Below are 20,596 nucleotides of genomic sequence, written 5' to 3' on the forward strand. Positions count from 1 at the left end.
AGCAAGTTAAACTAATAGCTATTTCTAGGACGAATGGTTGGATGATCCTGAAATTCAAAATATTATTAAAAGGCTAGAAGAAGATTCAACTTCTATTCCTAATTATAGTTGAGATCTAATAGATTTGCACTGTAAGAGTGCAATTATCTTAGCACCATATTCTTTTTGTGAGAACATAATTTTGAATGAGTTTCAATCATCACTAATTGTGTCATTCTGGATTTCTTCATATATATATATATAAAAGCATCTGTCAAATTTTTTATTGAAAGGGTAGGAAAAAGACTATTTTTTATTGAAATGATACGAAAAAAACCATTAAGAAGTTTGTTATAGAATGTGATATTTTCCAACATCATTAAGGTAAGATATGCACTATCCCTCGTTTGCTTCAGCCTTTTCCTATTCTTGATAATGCTTAGACTAACATATCTATGGACAATGGACTTTCACCATCTCAATGTAAAATTGTCAAATTTGTAATTGTAGATTACTTTACAAAATATGCTGGTTTTTGCACTATTGATATTCTTATACTGATGTAAGTGTTACTCATACTTTTATCAAGAATATAGTAAAATTGTATAGAATTTTGTATTCCATTATTAATGATCGAGATAAAGTGTTTAGTATCACCTTCTAAAAGGAGCTCTTTCTATTACGAGGTACCTAATTGAATAAAGTACTGTTTATCACTTGCAAACAGATGTCTGAAAAACTATCTCGTATGCTTTACCAATGATAAGAGTAGATAAAATGACTTCCTTAGGTAAAATGGTAGTGTAATACTATTTATCACTCTTTTACTAAAATAATTCATTTTGAAGCAGTTTATGATCCATCTCCTCTTTCTATGATTATAAATATATGTATGGTTCTTCTAAGGTTGGTCAAGTGGATAAAAAATTTGCTTGATAGGGATAAGATTATTCAACTTCTGAGAGATAATCTCATAGTCTCACAAACTAGAATGAAGCAACACGTTGATAAGTATCGTAGTGAGCAAGAGTTTATAGTAAGCGATTGAGATTTCCTTTGACTTCAACTTTACAAGCAAACTTAAGTAAAGATTCAATCTTCTATGAAGTTATCTTCTTGATTCTTTATGCCTTATAAGGTGTTGGAATGTATTGGCGTAGTTGCTTATCGCTTAGATTTATCAACAAGCTCTATGATATATTTAATTTTTTACGTTTCTTGCATTAAAAAGAAGTTAGGTGAAGATGATGTGCTGCAACACCATTTGGCAAGTATTTTTCTACTTGTGAGGTTCAAATCCTATCTCAAGCCATACTTATCGATGTGTTGTGATGCGTCAAAGATATCCTATCATTGATTTGCTTGTTCAAAGGGTCAACTTACTAATCGAAGATGTTACTTCAGAATTTTATAAAGCATCGAATGAGAAGTTTCTAGAATTCATTACTGCTTAGTCTTGAGGACAAGACTGTTTTAAATAGTTGAGAAATGTTATGATTTATTAATCTCAAGGGTCCTTAATTTTTGGGATTTGATATTAATCTTTATTTTTCTATTTATTTTTTTCTAATTATATAGTAGTTTCTAATTATGGTAGAAGTCCTTTCATATAGTAGATTAGGGATTATTATTATTATTATTATTAAAAATCTTAATCCTAATTGATTAAGAATTAATAAATCTATATATGTAACATTTTTTTATTTTTTTAAGTAATAAAATATAACTCAAAACATTTGATCATAAGTATTATCATAAAATAATGAATTTTTTTTATTTTTTTCTTAGATAAAACCCTAAGATTTTATCATAACGCATAAGTTTTACTAGAAGCAAGCATATGACAATGATGCCACATATGGACTATCTCTTCATGATGAAGTTTTGCTCATCACCTCGGAGCAGAGCTCAAGATGAGGTTACTCGAAATGCTTTTCCATTCTTCTTATTAGATTTAAATTGTCATACTGAACAATAGACAAAGATTCGTTAATTTTTAAAAATCAAGAAAACAAATCTTAGTGTTGTGATTTTTGTTTAATTTTTCATTTCATGTTATAGCATGCTTATTCGTATATAAATTTTTTTATCCCATCAAAATATTCAGTGACAAACTCGAAAAAAAAAAAAAAAGGACTCCAAACCGAGAAAACAAAATAAAAACATTTGGTTAAGAACTTAGCTATAAAATGATATGCATGCAGTAAGAAAATAGTTGGCAACCATGGTGTAAAAATAACATGTATATAACTGACCTTTTCATTATCTAGAAAGTCAATACATCAAACTTAAGATGTAAATAAAATAATTCTAGGAAACCAATGTCATGACCATTAAATCCTCATCCAAATGTTGCAAAAAGCTAAACTCAAAACAGGCAAAATAATAGCTCAATAACTAAAACAACATCATATGAACATTTGTTATCTTTCCACAGGGTTGAAAGATCACAAATGACGTCTAAACTCGATCATCACTTATGTTATAAAACAAACAAACTAACAAACACTATATAATATAATATGATTTCCTTTCGAATTATCTAAGCGATTCTAAACCGTATTGATAAGACGTATTTTGGGCCCAAGACACGTCACAGTCGATGTCATGCACTAAATCAGAATTCGTACTGAGATGCTATTCAACATGTCCCGTCCCGAGAGCTCGGGGTGTTGCCGTCTGACGTCGCTTCGCACGTCCCGAGACGACGACCAGTTAGAAGTGTCGTCCCATCCCTCTCGAGTCAGCGGCCATGTCGAACCCGTGTGCAATCGACCCTTGTATAATAATATAAAAGCCCATGGTCGACATCCGGCTAGAGGAGAGGCAAATAAAGCAATTCAACCCACTACTGACTTGCTCGTCGGAGGAGCCAAAATCGGGGATCACCCGACGAGGGCTAATTTTGCAGGTGAACGACCATTTGCGAGCCGCGAGCGTCTCAACCCAGGGTTTACCATCCAGCATGCAAGGGCGAGCTGCCAATCGGCCTGGAGACCAACAAACGTCGATAAGTATCCTTTCTTGAGGGCACATCCACCTCGTTATCTAGCTCAGTCGAGAAAAGACTCCCGACTCGTGAACCAAGTTATAATGACTCATTAGCCTACATTTGTTCACCAACACCTCTGTATGTTATTCTATCCAATCCTATAGACTAATACTCAGCTCTTAAACTCCTCATCAATTCACTAGAGATGAACAAACACTAATTTAATGGATATGTTGCATGATCCAATTCAGAGAAGGAACAAAGATGTTTAGACATTAGACTCAAATAGATTTTCTTTCTTTTTCTTTGTAGAACAAGTCATGTAACCATTTATGCTTTGACTCTTATATTACAACACTTCGTCTCGATTTGATATAATTCGGAAAAACAAGATATCAACTTTGTCACATTAACTCGAGTTAATGATCAAATCTTATTTTTATTTTTTTTTCAAAAATATTAATAGCAAACTCTATTATTAATTTATTAAAAAAAGCATTGTAAGTAATTCAATTATTAGTTTTATGCACTCAAATATTTAGTGTTTTTTATTCTAAAATTTGTTAATATTCTATAATGAGAGTATTTATTACAACAAGAAGGTACTTGGAATATATTTTGAGAAAAAACTCAAGAATTATGTACATGATTTGAGACTTTCCAAGTGTCTTTTTGGGCAAAACATACTTAATATGGACAAAATTACACTGATTTTAAGAAATATTGACTAAATCTTAAGTTTATGAACCAAACAGTACTCATAATTAATTTTTGGTTATTTTAAATATTATTTAAAAATAAAGATATGGATTATACATTTTTATATCTTCGATAATAATTTTCTATTTTTATAATTTTAAATATTTATACACTTAAATATTATTTTTTTAAATAAGAACTTGGATCATAAATTTATTATTAACAGATTTTATTTTATTTATCGATCGATTCGATTTACTTTGTAGTAAAACCAATGATTTTTTTTTTGGAAATTCATCCTTTATTTTTAATAATATAAACTTTTTATTATTGATTTGGTTCGATTTAATTAATTCACCGGTCCGATGCATTGAATCAGACCAAAAAAACGATGACACAAAAAAAGAAAATAAAGGATGGGATAATATTAAAATTTTGAAAAGCTAAAAATAGAAAATGAGGCATATTCTTTGGGAAAATACTAATAACAATAGCTTATATATAATGCACCAAACCAAAATAAAATTCCTCTAATTCACTATACCAAAAAAGAATCGACAATGAAAAGAAGGCAGAAAATATTTAGAAGGAATAATGTATTCATTTTTAAGCATAGAGGCAGAAAATAAAAGTCAAACTATATTTACCCCACGTTTTGGGAATTTATCTCCACCGTTGGATCGCCGACGAGGGGTGACGAACGGCAGGTGATGTTAAGGGTTTCGGTTAGGCTGCACCTATAGTGAACCCGAATGCATGCTTAAAGCGCGCGCATCTCACGTGCTTTAAGGTAACCGAGTCGGATCTCATCATTCGTATCGGGGGAGAGAGAGAGAGAGAGAGGGCCGACGCCCGCCGCTGCCTCGACTCGTCCGTTTCGGTCTCGAAAGCCAGGCATGGAACCGCCAACCGATGGCGATGGCGATGGCGAAGTTGACGACGTCGCCGCCGTTACGGAGATGCGCCACCAAATGGAGGGTGCCATCGCTTCTCGCCGCCAGTCGCAGCAAGACCTTCTGGCCTCCCTCCACTCCCTCGTCCCCGACCTCGCCTCTTCCCTCGACGTGTCCCTCCGCGTTATCTCCGCCTTCAACCGCCGCCCTTTCTCCCCCACACTCATCCCCAGCCCGAGTACTGAGCCCTCCTCCGATCACCACTCCGTCAACCCCCGCCGCCGTCACCTCCCCGATACCTGCACCCTCCCTCGCACCCGCCGCAAGCCCTCTCCGCCCTCCTCTGGGGCCGACGGCGGCGCCTCCTCTGGCGGCGACCTTCTCTCCGTCGTCCGCACCATGGTCGCCGTCTGCCTATTGGAGTTCGTTCCCTTCACCGAGATCGACTCCGCCGCGTTGCTTCGGCGGCTGGTGAACGATCAGTCTTCCGCTACCCCGTCTGAGAAGGCTGCACTCTCCGATCTCGGCGGGGATCTCGGGCCAATTTCTGCCATCGAGATGGCGCTGCGGCGCATAGCGGAAGAGAGCGGTGGAGTGCAGTTGGAGGAGTTCACCGTGAACGGGAAGTCAGTGCTGATGATTTGGAGCATCAATCGGAACAAGCTCCTCAAAGAACTTCCAGAGAGCTCTTCTCAGGGTCAGCAGCCACCACTACGTCATATCTCGACGGAACGCAACTCGAGCAAGGGGAACTATCAGGCTCAGGGGCCAAATATGGCCGGAGTTGATAACACTTCCATGATGATGGCAAGTCCGTCGCTGGATATGTGGATGGGGCCTCCTGATGCTCATCTCACCGGCATGCCCCATCTCTTTCCGGGGTCTGGCGGTCCGCCATCTCTGGCTGGTGGTGGACCTAGAGCAATGGGATTGATAGGACTTGCTCCCCTTCAGAGGCCTCTCATCGGACCTGGCAACACTCCGGGTAGGCCTAATCCAGCGATGTTAAAGCAAGGGACAGAGGAAGATGATCTAAATGATCTAGATGCATTGTTGAATAAGAAGACATTCAAAGAGATGCAGTTGTCCAAGGCAGGAGAGGAGATTTTGGAGCTCATTCACCGCCCTACAGCAAAGGAGGCCGCAGCTGCTGCAAAGGCTCGGATAATTCACTTAAAACTTATTCCTGCTCCTTGCATCACTATTGATTCTCCATGAAACATCAACTCGCCTAATAGAAGAAAGATACTATGATTATAAATTATAGGGTCATTATAGCTATCGAATGAAGTGGATTTTGAATCATGAATAGATTTATGCATTCAGGGTTTGTGAAACTGGAATTCTAATGAACAAATGCTTGCTTAAATATGGTTTTCATAGATGGTAGTTGTTTGCTGCTATCGGCAACTGTTCTCTGCTTTTAACATTCATGTCTGCATAATGAGCTGCTGCTTCCAAATCAACTTTTTAGAATGAAGGACTAGAATCAGAAGTAGAAGGATGTGGTCAATTTCATTTTTCTTTTCTTTTTGTTCATGAATCCAATCGAAGTCTTCTATTATAAGATGGGACAAGCATATGCTGCTTCCTTCTGTTACTTGTTTGATGTGGTTCCCATGTTCTCTTGGTCAGTCAACTACTTGTACAACCTGTCACCTGAAACATAACCCACCTTTTATTTTAACGTACTTCCAATACATCATGATGCACGTACCTCTTAATCCAATATTAGTTAAGTTAAATATTAATATGATGAATATATTCTGTTCAAGAATCGATTGGTGTTCCTCTCATCTGCCTGTCTAAACTTGACAATTTTTTCTCAGTTTAAGACGAAAGGCGGCTCTCAACTCAAGGAATACTGTACTCATTTAACTAAAGAAGACTGCCGGCGTCATTCTGGTTCATTTGTTGCTTGTGATAAGGTTAGTTTTATGTCAATATCTTACTAGTGTAAGGTGCTAATCCTTGACTTTTGTTATGTTGTTGAAATGCCATGAGCTCTATTTGTTCATCAAATTTTGAGAACTTTTCTTACAGATTTACTTGATGTAACTTATAATCATATTATTTACTTGTTCACTATTTTTCTTGTTGTGTGGACAAATGAACAGAGTCCAGTTCACAAGTTTACTTTTGTTTCCTTCTAGTTGTGTTATTGATTTAAACAGTAAACCCAATGCCAACTTGTATATGACAGAACTGAATAAAAATCATGATTTCTTTTGTCCAATTCAAGTGCAATTACAAGGCCCTGTGCTAATTTCATGATAGCTGAAGCCCCATTTTATAATAATGCTCTCTTTGCATCCTTTAACCCTAGTAAACAACAAAGCAAATAGCAAGACATATGCACTGTCCTAGATACTACTCACCTTTATGCATCTTTCCATTCTACTTTTAGGTTGTGAGTTCTTTCAAGGTCTGTTACCTTAGAAGTCAGCAAGCAAGCATGTTCCTTGATGTGCTATTCTTTTGCTGTTTGTTACTTTTCTTGTATCAGAGTCGGTATGCTCTCTGTTGGATTGTATGGACCTTTATACATCTTCCCGAACTCATACTAGTTTGCAAATTCTGTGAAGGCTTATTTCTTTTGTTTAGAGGTCAACATGATAGCACATTTTTTCAAAACTGAAGTAATAAAGTTTTTCTTTTTTTGTTTAGAGGTCAACACGGAGTCGATATGTTCTTTTTATATTTTTTGAGGGAAACTAAAAGGAAAATGTTCCTTGTTAGCCTTTTTGATGAACTATTAGTGTATTATAGTAGGACCTTGTTGGAATACTCAAATGGATGATTTGTCCAGACAATTCTGAACAGAAAAAAGAATTATAAGAAACCATGGTTTTTGCATGTCAGAACATTTGGTAGCAAAGAAGGTAAAATATTTGCTATGTTGACATAGTGAGGGCTCAAGTTGCAACCATAGGAACCCATCGAGTGTCACATGAATGTAGACTATTGCAGTGGATAAATTAAGTTAAAAAATGAACAAAATGTTATTATGAAACAAGATGGAATTTTGAAGTGAAAAGTTTAGAGGAGCTTGCACCAGCCGGCCATGAGTACTTGGGGTGCATTGAGGGAAACTTCTTCCTTTGTTTCTAAGTGGTTTATGCCCTTTGTTTGCTCTTTCAATTTTTCTTTGGTCTTCATCTCCTTGAATCTAGTAGATAATGACTGTTGCTATGAGGGGAAAGTTCAAATAAGTAGCTTGATTTGGCTCATGGTATATACACTAAAAGTTGACAAATCGGCATTCCTGGCAAGCCATCTTGAGTCTCCAGGACCATAATTACTGATTGTGGGGTATTGATTCTTCATCTCCTTATGAAGCTGATGCTTTAAATAAATTGTTTACGGTATATGTTATTAGACTTGATGATTCAACACTACTTGGGAACCATCTAGAGCCTTTAGGATTTGTTTGTTGAAGTAATGACCCTTATGTTTTCACTTATTATTTCAATGGTGACTTCAGTTTCTTGATATATCTTTCATAAGATTGAGGTTCTTTTTTTGCTCCCTTGAATTTAGTAGCTTTTTTGTTTAAGGTTTGAACCTCACTTATTTGCAAGCAGGTTCATTTCCGCCGTATTATTGCTCCACATACTGATACAAATTTGGGTGACTGCTCCTTTCTGGATACATGCCGTCATACAAAGGTTAAATTTTGGCTTTCTATCTGTCTTTGCTGGTTCCCATTCTTATTCTCTGGTTTATATTGTTCAATGTTTTCATTGCAGACTTGCAAATATGTTCATTATGAACTTGACCAAACACTGGATGCTCCAATTCTGGGATTGGCTAATCCACCTCAAAGACCAATAAAGTACCAAAGGGCTGAATATTGTTCAGAAGTTGAGCTTGGTCAATCCCAGTGGATAAACTGTGATATTCGAACCTTTAGAATGGATATCTTGGGACAATTTGGGGTTATTATGGCAGACCCTCCATGGGATATTCATATGGAATTGCCATATGGTACAATGGCTGATGAGGAAATGAAAAATCTTAATGTACCAACATTGCAAACTGATGGTCTGATTTTCCTTTGGGTCACTGGGCGTGCAATGGAACTTGGTCGTGAATGGTGAGCTATATTTTGTTTTTTTCTTTTTCTTAGAAATTGCTGTTAGTGTGATTTAATAAAGTGAGGTTGATCTGCTTTTCGTTGCTGCTTTTGTGATATAATCGAATTTTCTTATGGTTTTGTCTGGGTCAGTCTAATCTGTTGCTTATATTTGGAAAATTATCTACAAATGTGATTAAATGAATCAATTTTTGGGTATTCTTGTTACTCATCATTTTTTTCCTCTATGCTTGGTTCTGGCCATGATGGCCGAGGATTTTCAAGTTGGTGTCTAAAACTCTACATTAGAATAAGCAACTTAAAGTTTCGCTGCATGACATGGTCTGTAATTATATATAGTTATGGAAACCGACATAAGTTATGATTGATAGATGACTCAAGGCTATATACATCTGAGAACCCGAACCAAACTTGATATACTATTACAAGAAAACTGAGGGACCATTTCAGATCAAGTTGGATGATAGAGTTTTCCCATTGAACAACCTTATCTCATAGGGTTTATACTGACTGGTTAAAAGGATGCACATATTAGGGAAAGAATGCAACCAGTGGAATACCTATTTCAACAAGATGGTTGATTAACATATTCCCTTTGTTTATACTACTAGTTTTCTGGTTGAAGATATTTTCTATTATCAAACCAAATAAGTAACATAATAGAGGTAAAGGTTATTGAGCTTGACTACTGGATTACCTCCCTTGACCCTTGTTTTTGATCTAAAGAAATCTAAGTGCCCAGTAGGAGCTTCGTGTTAAATACTCATTGATCATATCTGCTTATCCAAAAAGAGGCTACTTCATATCTCGTAATAAGGTTTAAGTGTTTTAGTCTTTAGCACTTTGTGGATTTTTGCTTTTAGTACTTTTCTATTAGCCATGGGATCAATGGGAAAATAGTTAGTTATTTTTGCTCTTGTGATTTTTCTTTTAGATTGAACAATATTGAAGTCAGCTTTATTAATATCAAGTTATTTGTTTTGTATGATTCTTCCTTTTTATTGCTTTTCTTCTGTGATAATAGTTTTGCTAAAAATGCAATTAAAGAATGTATAAGCACAGTATAAGTTTGTTTAGGCTGTGCTGCAAATGAGAGCAAAACACGAAGTGTGTATTCTGAAAACTTGTCCTGATGGTAGGAGGATCTTAAGTTAGCACAATGTATGGTTTTAATGTTATTACCAGTTTAGAGCTTTGGGGATACCAGCGTGTTGAGGAAATCATTTGGGTAAAGACCAATCAGCTTCAACGGATTATAAGAACAGGACGCACAGGTCACTGGCTCAATCATAGTAAAGAGCATTGCCTTGTTGGAATAAAGGGGAATCCTGAGGTAAACAGGAACATTGATACTGATGTTATTGTCGCTGAAGTTCGGGAAACAAGCCGAAAACCTGATGAGGTAATAGATTTTATATTTTGCATCTTCTTTCTATAAAAAAATGAATATAGACAATGTGTATCACTATACAATTTTTATTATCGTGCACAGTAGGTGTGAGGACATAATTGGAGAATACTCCATTATCACTCTTTTTGATTCTCACCAGCATTACTTTATTACAGAATTTTGTAAATATGAATGGATTTAATTTGAAAATTTACTGTCTTGAATCTGAACTTCTTTCGAGAATGCATATTCCTTGCTATATTTCTAATGTACATGCTTGACTGCAGATGTACCCAATGCTGGAGAGAATCAGCCCGAGGACGAGAAAGTTGGAACTGTTTGCTCGTATACACAATACACATGCAGGGTATTCCCATCTGGTGTTGATCATATTTACTTGGCTTTTACTCACTGCATCTTTTATACATGTGTACATTTTTGCACTTTGTTTGCATTGTATCTGTTTTTTCTTCTTTGTTTGCATATCTGTTGGTGTTTGCTTCTATGTTTGTGCTTAAACTGCACCTGTGAAAACAGGTTTGATCGTGATCGTGACAGTCATATCATGTAAATGCATGTGAAGATCTAGTAATTTCTGGATGCCATTTTCTCGGATTTCCTTGTAAAACTTATGGAGTACTATGATGTTCATTCTATTGTATTATTTCCGTTTATGAGTTGCATTCCATTCACATTTTCCTTCGTCTTGTTATTAGTCATTATACATTCCTTGCACACTATCTTATTATTTGGAGTTCAGAAATCATCCTTATTGTCTGTATTTCTATTTCTAAGTCATCCTGCTTTAGGTAAAGTAGTTTGTTCTATTTGGTGGGCTTGTTATAATCGTTGGTTTGCTATATAACCAGGTGGCTATCACTTGGCAATCAATTGAACGGGGTGCAGCTAGTGGATGAAGGCCTTAGGGCTAGATTCAAGGCTGCTTATCCCGATGTGGAGGTGCAGCCAGCATCGCCAACCAGAACTTCTGCCATGGACACGGACTCGAATACCTCTCAGGTGAGGACACCCGTTGTAGAAGTGGACTAAAAAACAATCATCTGACCAATTTATGAAACCAGCTGCATCTGCTTCCATTCCACCGTCCAAAATCAGCGATGTTAGATTCTGAATCTGCATCTTAGATTAAGCTTCACACCGAGCTTGTGAGTTCTTTACATGTGTGCATCTTCCATTGCTTTTCAGCACCAACCCTAGCCTGGCCTTGCCGGTTACTGCCTTGGAATCATGGTTGATCGCATACAGAGTAGAAGCTTTTTGAACTATTAACATCTTCGAAGCTTTGAGAGCAGAGTTCCCAATCTCTTAAAAAGTATGTTTTATCTCTACTCTTTCGGATAATTTAGGTTGAAGTGCTGTATTCTCACATATGCTTCTTATTCAGGTTAATCACTGTAACTTTCCCATCCTAACTTATCTTGTCGATGGAAGGCTCTTCAACAACAACACAAGCGCAGCATCCATGCCCCACTTTGCATCGGCATATTGCTGCAGTATATTAATTTCCCTTCTAATAAATCTTCTTCTCAAATTTGTTCTCTGGGATTAAGCTACACTCCTGGATTTTATTATAAAAAGTAGATCCAATTCTTGTATTCTTCATTCATTTTTTATATTGTAATTGCCTCTTCTTTTGGCTGCTACCGTAAATCTATTTCTTTTGTGCTCTATCAGTATTCCTTCCTTAATTGGTGAAGGCTGTGCTTGACGAAGAATGCAAGTTTATAGTCCTCGACGGCTTCAACTTAAGGTGAAAGGTCTCGATAGCGTATCCGACTCGCTACACCAACAGCCCAAGTAAAGCTGGTCTCGGTTGGTGGCGCCACGTCGTGAAATAAGACTTCATCCGGTTCGCCACGTGCTCGAAGGACTTCCTTAGTCGTGTCGGACACATGGCGGCCCAGAGTTGTACCGCAAACAACTTCCACCTTTCGTGTCACAATAGAATTCCAGAGTAATACTTTTCCTACTGCTCGGTCTTCGTCGGTTTGTCATCGACTAACGTTTTGAGTTCAGGTCAATCATAATAACCACCGTGTCCATCGACCCCAAAGGACGACCCCTCGCCATGGAGGAAGGAAGGAGATGGGAGGAGATGCCGACGGACTGTTTGGTTTCCATCTTCCTGCGGCTGGGCCTCGACGACCTCACCATCTCCGTTCCCTTCGTCTGCAAGTCCTGGGCGCAGGCTTCCCTCGACCCCGGATGCTGGCGAGTCGTCGACTTCCGGACGCTGGACCTCATGCCATGGAGCAGGTTCTGCAAGGGGTTCGTCTCCCGCTACTCCCTTCGCAGCTTCTCCTTCTCCCCTCTCATGGAGTTCGTCGTCGACCGCGCTCGTGGATCCGTGACGGAGCTCGTATTCCCGTCGTCATCCAGTGTGTCGTGGCGAGACTTGGTGTACGCTTCCGTGAAGTGAGTAGTGCTGCATGCGATCTTCTCCGTGGCGGGTTTCTGCCGAACCCTAGACTCTAATGGCGTCACGTAGCAGGTGCCCCGGACTGAGGAGGCTGGCCTTGCCGGATCGCCTGATGCTCGAAGACGAACTCCGGATCCCCGAACTCGTCGGCGGGTGGAGAAACCTCGAGGAGCTCGAGCTGGAATCGAAGCCTTCTTCCTTCCTGGCGTTGGTCGCCAGAATAGGCCACGACTGCAGGCGGTTCACGCGGCTGCGGGTGTCGGGATTGATCACCCCGGAGGACGCGTGCGTCATGGTCAACTGCCTTCCGGAGCTCAAGTGCTTGGACCTGAGCAAGTCCTACTTAACCAAGACAGAGCTGGGGGTGATAGTCAACGGGTGCAAAAGCTTGGAGAGGCTGGCCGTGAAGGATTGTCTTGGTTTCGAAGCCGATGAGGAGGTGGTGTCCATGGCGTCCAATCTCAAGGTCTTCGATCACCAGGGATCGAAGCTGCTTGATGACTACGGATACGAGACGGACGAGCCGGAGCACCAGACCGGAATTTTCTGCTGGTGATTGCACCTTCCACGCATTGATGTGGTGTTTGACCCTTTCCCCTCTTTCTTTCTTCCTCCTCCTTCCTTCCTGGCTATCGTGTTGGTCACTCATGTACAGGGAACGCATGCCATCGCAATTTGTGATCGTTGACTTTTCTGGCGAGGTTTGGAAGTTGTATGCTTTGCATGAAAACCTACCATTATAATTGACGGGTCGGGCTGAAGCACATCAAATTGTCGATAGCTGGCGGCCCAAAAGAATTGGGTCAGCCAATCTCATTTATTTGCTCTATTCTCCTCCTCCCGAGACTTGTTGACTTGTTCTGTAATCGGGGAAGAGCTACTCGGTAGATCAAGTCCCATTTGTCTGAGATGCGAGACCACCAACAAAGAAACTCTATTCATTGGCTGTTTGGAGTTGACTTGTCTTTGACTAAGTTGGAAACAGGTGGTTCGAGGACTTCCTCGGGTTCTGCGGCGAACATGGCTTGTAAGGTCATGGATATCTATCTATCTTTCTATCTTTCTATCTATCTTCTTGACATGATAGGATAGACTTGAGACCTTTTGTTCTCTGCTTTATGCGCACCAAAGTGCCTTTAGCAGCTTCGAGCTCTTGTACTTCTTTCGATGGTAGTGCCTGCATTTGTGTTAATCCATTCTGAAATCCACCTGCTGATGGTTGAAAGCCTCGTCTACATCCTAGCAAAAGGAGGAGGGTTGACTTTGCTAAATAAGAACAGAATATGTCTCACATGCATCGTGCTAAATACATGATTTAGATCTTGAAATCAAGATTGATCAGTGATGATAAAATTTATAAAATGACACAATGTATTCTAAGTTTTAACATTTTAAATGCATAATTATTGGAACAAATTTATTCAATGAAAAAACAATTTTTGTAATGGTCTTTCTAAAAGACTAAATCTTTTTAATTACCCTTTATATATTGAACTATCTTACAATGGAAACATGATGGTTCCTCCCATCTTGACTTCTCCCTTTTGTCCACTTGCTTCTTTCTTTAGTGCTTCTTTTGCTACATTAACTGCTGGCCGATCTTTCGCTCTATCTTATGGTTCCTCTGTCAGAGGCCAACCCAGCCGTTCATTCGTCTTTCCATTGGGCCCCAAAAGTGTGAGATCACCTATTATATATATATATATATATTGAGGGATGCGTTTGGTGGTGCTGCATGTATTCCCAGTGAAGCACAGCAATGCATCCAATTCCCAGCTGAAACATAGCTGGATGGAGACATCTCCATCCGGGCAAGTCGGATGCTTTATCCATTGATAGTTGAAGCAGCAATCTACCATTGTCTATATATATCTGTGAACAGATTCGCAGTAACTCCTGTTCATCATGAATGATCTGAAACAGTCGGTTCATTGTCAAAGAAAAAGAAGTAAGCATTTAAAGGTTGTGTTGATGTCGAATACAAGTGTAGAATACTGCTATTCTCATGTCAGCTTGATGCCGTTTGCAGACATCAAGTTTCTCTCTCTCCACCATGAAGTTTACACTGTCAGATAACCAGCGAGCTGCAGACCTGCGTCGTCGTCATAAACGCGCTTGTGATGCTAAGATTGGACTGTTCTCTTACACGCAGTAATGGTGGCAGTTGGACTGGAGCGCCGTGGGCAACACACCATGAATCCTTGACCTAGTTTCATGCTGCACTGCGTACTATTCCCTGGCATCTCTTTCCGCTCCCTTCTCCGGTGTTTGAATGGGTTGGGTTGTTTGGAATGGTAAAACGATGCTCACGTTGCTGTCGTCTTCTAGGGTTTCATGAGAAGATGAGGAGGTCCATGGTGGACTTTGTGGTGGTGCTGGTCCCGGACAATGACGCTCTGGTGACGAGAACTTCCAACTCTCACCCTCCACTGCTAAATTCGACGCAGCACTTCCCGCCCGTGACTGTGGTCTTGAGCTGCCGCGACCTGCGAACCGTGCAGCAGTCGACACAAGAAAGAAGATGAGCAGCAGGACTGTCTCCATTGCTAGCTGCTGTGGGAGCCTTTAATGCCGGGATCTCTGTAAGATCTCCAATAATAGAGCTGTCGTTCACAGAATTGGACCGTTTGTATTGGATCATGAACGAGAATCTTTGCGTCGATCAATAGTTGCTCTCTTTCTCGGCAATTGAATCCAACCTAAGCATGTCTCCACCACCCAACAGTCAAATTGAAGGATTAGATGTTCTCGGACGCGGCTTTCTTTGACCCTGAATAAGTCAACATGTTTCGGTCAATCGCGTTTACCTGGGCAGTTGAAACTCCAATTCCATTAATTAGGCGATCAACTCAACATCCCACCGCGTCTGGTGCGCGTCCACCTGCCATTCCTACCGACGCCATGATGTCAAAGTGCGACACATGTCCAACATAAATCCACATTGGAGATCGAGATCCAATCTAATCCAAACAAACATTGACTCGGGTAACGCCCACCTGGTCTGGTTGAATCAAGTTAACGTTACATCGCGTGTTTACCACCCAATTCGTGCACAGATACTAATTACATATAAATTCTAATATATCATACATATCTTTTCAATTATGAGGATCGATCATCCGCGTATCCCACCGGTATTAATATTTAATTTCTTTGAATAATGAGAGAAGTATAATATAAAATATCGAAGATATACCTAATAATTGTGGTATCACACTATATTTAATATAAATTAAAGCTGCAATTATTAATTATTTTATACTGATTAATCATATATATGTGTGTGTGGGGGGAGTTTTCGTTGGACAAGCGGGTCTGCGTTTAATCCGCCCGGTCCATAAAAGCGTCCGGTTTGATCCATGACTCTAGTTCGACGGATCACATTTACCACGTTCGTAATCTTGGGATCTTTTCGACCAGGTTGTTGTTGTGTAGCATTGGGAAACGTGCCACGTCGTCCGTTGAGATGCGTGCAATCGACTCCTACTCGAGACGGATCGGGGCTTGTTCACGAGTCAAATGGTCGAGAAAGACCATGTCGTCATTTACAGGTAGGTGGAGGAGGCGCCCGCCTTTCCCCATCCTCGGTCATCGAAGGAAATCAAACTCGCCCGCTTGCCGGCGAACCGCAGCTTGATCTCACACAAATCTCCATCGACGTTTGAACTGGAAAGTCCCATCTGTCACCGTGGAATTCCAAATCGCCCACCATATTTTAATCCCCACGCCCGATCGAATACCCAACCTTTTCCTTTATAGCCTTTTTTACGCATATCTCTTCCTCCTCCCTCCCTCCCTCCCTCCTCCTTTGACTCTAATAACTCCGTTGAGCCGGCCGGCGGTTGTTCACTTCTTTGTATTGATTGGGTTTTGTTTGTGTGGGAGAGGGGAGAGATATGATCGCGAACGGTGCTGCGTCGGTGGTTTGTGCGGTGGTGGGCGGTGTGGTGCTCCTGCGGATCGTTTTGTCGTTGAAGTCGCTGGTGTACTGCTGGGGGCGGTGGTGGCGGTGGGTGGACGAGCGGACGCAGGCGTACCAGAGCTTCGAGATCCCGCGGTATAGCGAGAGCGGGCAGGAGAACCCGCTGTACCGCCGCGCCGCCGCCTATGTCGCGGCCCTCCCCTCCCTCGAGGACGCCGCTGCCGCCACCCTCTTCTCCTCCGGCCGCAAGCCCAACGACTTCTTCCTCCTCCTCGGCCCCGGCCAGTCCGCCGCTGATTCCTTCCTCGGCGACCGCGTCTCGTGGACCAACGCCCCCGCCGGTGGAGCCGGCGGCCCCCGCCTCGTCCTCCGCCTCCGCCGCCAGGACCGCACCCGCGTCCTTCGTCCCTACCTCCAGCACGTTGAGTCCGTCGCAGACGACCTCGAGCTCCGGCGTAAGGAGGTCAGGCTGTTCACCAGCTACGCGGGCGTTGGCGATGGCGGGGGGCCGCGGTGGCGGTCGGCGCCGTTCACCCACCCGGCGACGCTCGACACGGTCGCGATGGACCTGGACCTCAAGGCGCGGGTCCGCGCCGACCTTGAGTCGTTCCTCAAGGGCCGCGCCTACTACCACCGGGTCGGTCGCGTCTGGCGGCGGAGCTACCTCCTCTACGGGCCCCCCGGTACCGGCAAGTCCACTTTCGTCGCCGCGATGGCCAAGCTCCTCTGCTACGATATCTACGACGTCGACCTCTCCCGCGTCTCCGCGGGCGGGGACGGCGTCGGCGCCGACCTGAAGGCCCTCCTCCTCAGCACCACCCCCAGGTCGGTGATCCTGGTCGAGGACCTCGACCGGCACCTCAAGGGCAAAGGCGTCGGTGAGGAGGGCGAGTCGCAGCTCACCCGGATCCTAAACTTCATGGACGGAATTTTCTCGTGCTGCGGCGAGGAGCGGGTGATGGTGTTCACGATGACCTCCGACGGCGGCGGAATGGAGGGGGTTGAGCCGGCGGTGCTGCGGCCGGGCCGGCTCGACGTGCACATCCACTTCCCCCTCTGCGACTTCACCGCCTTCAAGACCCTCGCGAGCAGCTACCTCGGCCTCAAGGACCATAAGCTGTACCCGCAGGTGGAGGAGGTGTTCCAGGGCGGCGCCAGGATCAGCCCGGCGGAGGTGGGCGAGATCATGATCGCCAACCGTGCCTCCCCGAGCCGGGCGCTGAAGTCGGTCATCAGCGCGTTGCACCAGTCGTCATCGGCCGCGGGGCGGAGGCTGAGCGAGAGCGGCTCGGGGCGGCGGTGGGACGACGCAGCGGCTGGCAGCGACTGCGGCAACGGCGGCGGCACCGGCGGGCTGGGGTTCGGGAAGGAGTCAATCAAGGAGTTCAAGAAGCTGTACGGGTTGATAAAGATGAGGAGCGGCAGCAAGAAGGAAGGCGTGATGCCGGTGGAGGTGGCGGCCGCCGCGGCCGCCGCAGGCGCTCCGTTGGACAAGCTAGATAAAGATAACAACTCCCACTGAACAATCCATTGGGTTTTCTGCATGCAAAACTCATTCTTTTGTGGCTTCTGCCTCTCTTTAATCTCTCTTTTAATTCTAAGAAAATGGGTCGAAACGAGACCACTGAAGGTGTAGAAAAGATGGAAGGTCAAATGGATGTGTATACTGTAAATGACACACTCTGCGATCCTTCCACATTCCAAGTAATTCTACTGCAAGCTTCATTCTTCCTCCTCGTTCCCATGAACATGGCGTACGAAGGCAGCTGGTGTTCCGCCTCCTTGCCTCCTCCCATTTGGCTGCTGCTTTGGTCAAAGGCCGGTGAGAGGAAGAAGCAGGTGGAGCTGAACCATCTGCTTCTTCCAGCTTTATTCGTTCGAACCTTTTTTGGAGTAGATTCGCATTGAGTAGACGCCGTATTGTGATTTGCTTACGACTTTTTAGCTCAGCTTGCCTTTTGACTTTTTGTTAGTTCTACTCCTAATTGTTTGATCTTTTCAACTGGTTTCATATGATCTCATGAGTTGGAGATCGAAAGGAGAGGGAGCCGACAACGAGAACAGACTCGCTGACCTTTCGTCTGCACGTAAAGCCTTCTTATGCTCTCAGCACTTACCACTGTAGCTTTCGCTCTGAAGCAACTGTCTTCCTGTTGCTCGCAATCAACTGCTTTACCTCTCTCAGTTACAGGAGGGCTCCTTAGCTTTTCGTTTCTTGGTTGTCTCAGGTGGACCTGAAACCGATGTCCTCTTCGAATTTGACAGGTCAGGGGTCGATCCTCACACCAATCTCTCTCTCTTGAACATTTTGATTGGGTAGCAGTGAGTGCAGAGCTTGATCTCCAGGTTGTCTATGCATCATCATTCTCGTTGAGATCAACTCGAGACGGTAATTGTCGTTCCACTTCCAGGGAATGGGGACGATAGACATTAATGTCACAACCACAAAGCAGAGTGTGCGAGGACAGAGAATGACCAATACCACAAGGACACAAGATCCACTTGTCAACAAGCTTACTCGAATGATCTTGACATGGAACTCATGCTTAGCTAGCTAACGAGTCTTCTGTTTTGGATGCTCGTCATAAAAAAAGAGAACAGAGAACGTAATTAGTGTTGTCCGCTAAAGGAGAGATTCTCTGCCATAGGCTGTATAATGCGCAGCCGAAAGGCTGTGTCTTTAGACTACGCAATCAAAGGTGAACATGAAGAAAGCTGGGCACAAGAAAAGATGCTTCCTCTCTCTCTCTCTCTGTATTCTCTTCTCTTTTCTCGGCAAAGGATTTGATGGACGAGTATTTATTTGGCCGTGGATTTCTGGCAAAGTTAGTGGCCACGGACATATTCGTTGCTGATGAATATTATGAGGCCTTGAACCTGATTCTTTCAGAAGCTCCTTTTCAATCTTCGTGCTTGTGGCTTCTTCTCCACGTCCAAGTAAGCCATGGCCACTCGACAGCCTGACGTTTGGTTCCCATCAGATGGCAGTCGGCGTGTGTCTTCTTGTGTGTTGTAAGAAGGGGGCAATTGCGGCGGCGCAGATGGATGGTCGCGTCGTGTCTTGCAGTGATGTGTTTCACTGTCGGGATTCGTCTTCCACCAAGAGTTGCGCTAGTGGTGGCTGTTGGGGCCGAACACGTTCGTGGCGGACATGGAAGAGGCTGCGCCGGGCAACAACGGACGGCCGAGAAGAAGAGGAGGCGTCCCGAGCTGATCTAAATTATCCTTTTTATGTTTGAATCACAACCTCAACCCGAGTGTGTGAATCTTCCCCTGACAAGCTTTCGTCGAGCGGTGCCAACCACCCCCTAACATCGTACAAACTTGATTCTACCACCTCCACGCTTGCTACGTCTACCTCCTTCCTTACAAGGAGTCCATATTACCACCACATAAGACTTTCTCAACACTCCCATTCACAATGAACACAAAAGACCTCTCCTCTTCATCTTGTATTCTACAACATCCTTCTTTCTTTCATACTTCTATGAGTTCATGCAACTCACTCTCCTATCATACAATAATCGATCGATCTGTTTATCCTTTTTTCTTTCTTTTTTTTTCCCTCATCTTCTCATCTTGCATGCCTCCTCCCCAAGAGCACATGTTTTTTCATTTTTATAAAGAATGAATAATGAAGATGAGATTAAAATCCAAAATATTAAAATAAATTATTCAAATCAAAATCTTTATCGACTAAGAAAGTAACATCAACCTCTCCGAGAGCGAATGATCAAGGTGAAGCATTTTCTCATTTTTACAAAGAATAAATAATGAAGACGAGATTAAAATCCAAACTATTAAAATAAATTATCCATCAAAATCTTTATCAACTAAGAAAATATCATCGACATACATTGACGACCTTAATTATGATCGAAATGACAAAACCAGAACAACATCGACGGAACTTGACAGACCACAGGCTTGGTCAGTGACAGGGTACCTCACTTTACATATGTTCATCAAAGAGCAAATTCCTTACCTTTTAAAGAATTGCAAAGAACAAATTCCTTGCTTTGTAAATCATTTTGCGTATGTTCATCATGCTAAATCTTCGACAGCAGGAAGAAATCAAGCACATCTTTCAGGATGTGATTTGCATTCATCTCAGTTTACAATTGATCACATCACACAAACAAAGACAAACAAAAGTCTAAAACCCGATCCAGTATCACAGGACTG

General features: G+C 42.3%; 3 protein-coding genes across 3 annotated transcripts; all 3 read left to right on the forward strand.

Moving 5' to 3' along the window:
* The first annotated feature begins 4,465 nt into the window (after window positions 1-4,465).
* On the forward strand, window positions 4,466-11,742 carry LOC135627980 (probable N6-adenosine-methyltransferase MT-A70-like). Its single transcript, XM_065134464.1, has 9 exons — window positions 4,466-5,721; window positions 6,393-6,491; window positions 8,148-8,231; window positions 8,313-8,659; window positions 9,845-10,061; window positions 10,337-10,416; window positions 10,919-11,069; window positions 11,256-11,382; window positions 11,455-11,742. Exons 1-8 carry the CDS (start codon window positions 4,567-4,569, stop codon window positions 11,265-11,267), a joined length of 2,145 nt encoding a protein of 714 aa, XP_064990536.1. The 5' UTR covers window positions 4,466-4,566; the 3' UTR covers window positions 11,268-11,382; window positions 11,455-11,742.
* On the forward strand, window positions 11,477-13,236 carry LOC103970311 (F-box/LRR-repeat protein At3g48880). Its single transcript, XM_009384041.3, has 4 exons — window positions 11,477-11,563; window positions 11,745-12,024; window positions 12,087-12,485; window positions 12,562-13,236. Exons 2-4 carry the CDS (start codon window positions 11,963-11,965, stop codon window positions 13,043-13,045), a joined length of 945 nt encoding a protein of 314 aa, XP_009382316.3. The 5' UTR covers window positions 11,477-11,563; window positions 11,745-11,962; the 3' UTR covers window positions 13,046-13,236.
* A 2,826-nt stretch (window positions 13,237-16,062) lies between these two features.
* LOC135627813 (AAA-ATPase At2g46620-like) lies at window positions 16,063-18,142 on the forward strand. Its single transcript, XM_065134148.1, has one exon. It carries the CDS (start codon window positions 16,386-16,388, stop codon window positions 17,931-17,933), a length of 1,548 nt encoding a protein of 515 aa, XP_064990220.1. The 5' UTR covers window positions 16,063-16,385; the 3' UTR covers window positions 17,934-18,142.
* Window positions 18,143-20,596: the final 2,454 nt, after the last annotated feature.

Source organism: Musa acuminata, chromosome BXJ2-11 (assembly GCF_036884655.1).
Source record: "Musa acuminata AAA Group cultivar baxijiao chromosome BXJ2-11, Cavendish_Baxijiao_AAA, whole genome shotgun sequence".
In the NCBI taxonomy this organism is placed as follows: Eukaryota; Viridiplantae; Streptophyta; class Magnoliopsida; order Zingiberales; family Musaceae; genus Musa; species Musa acuminata.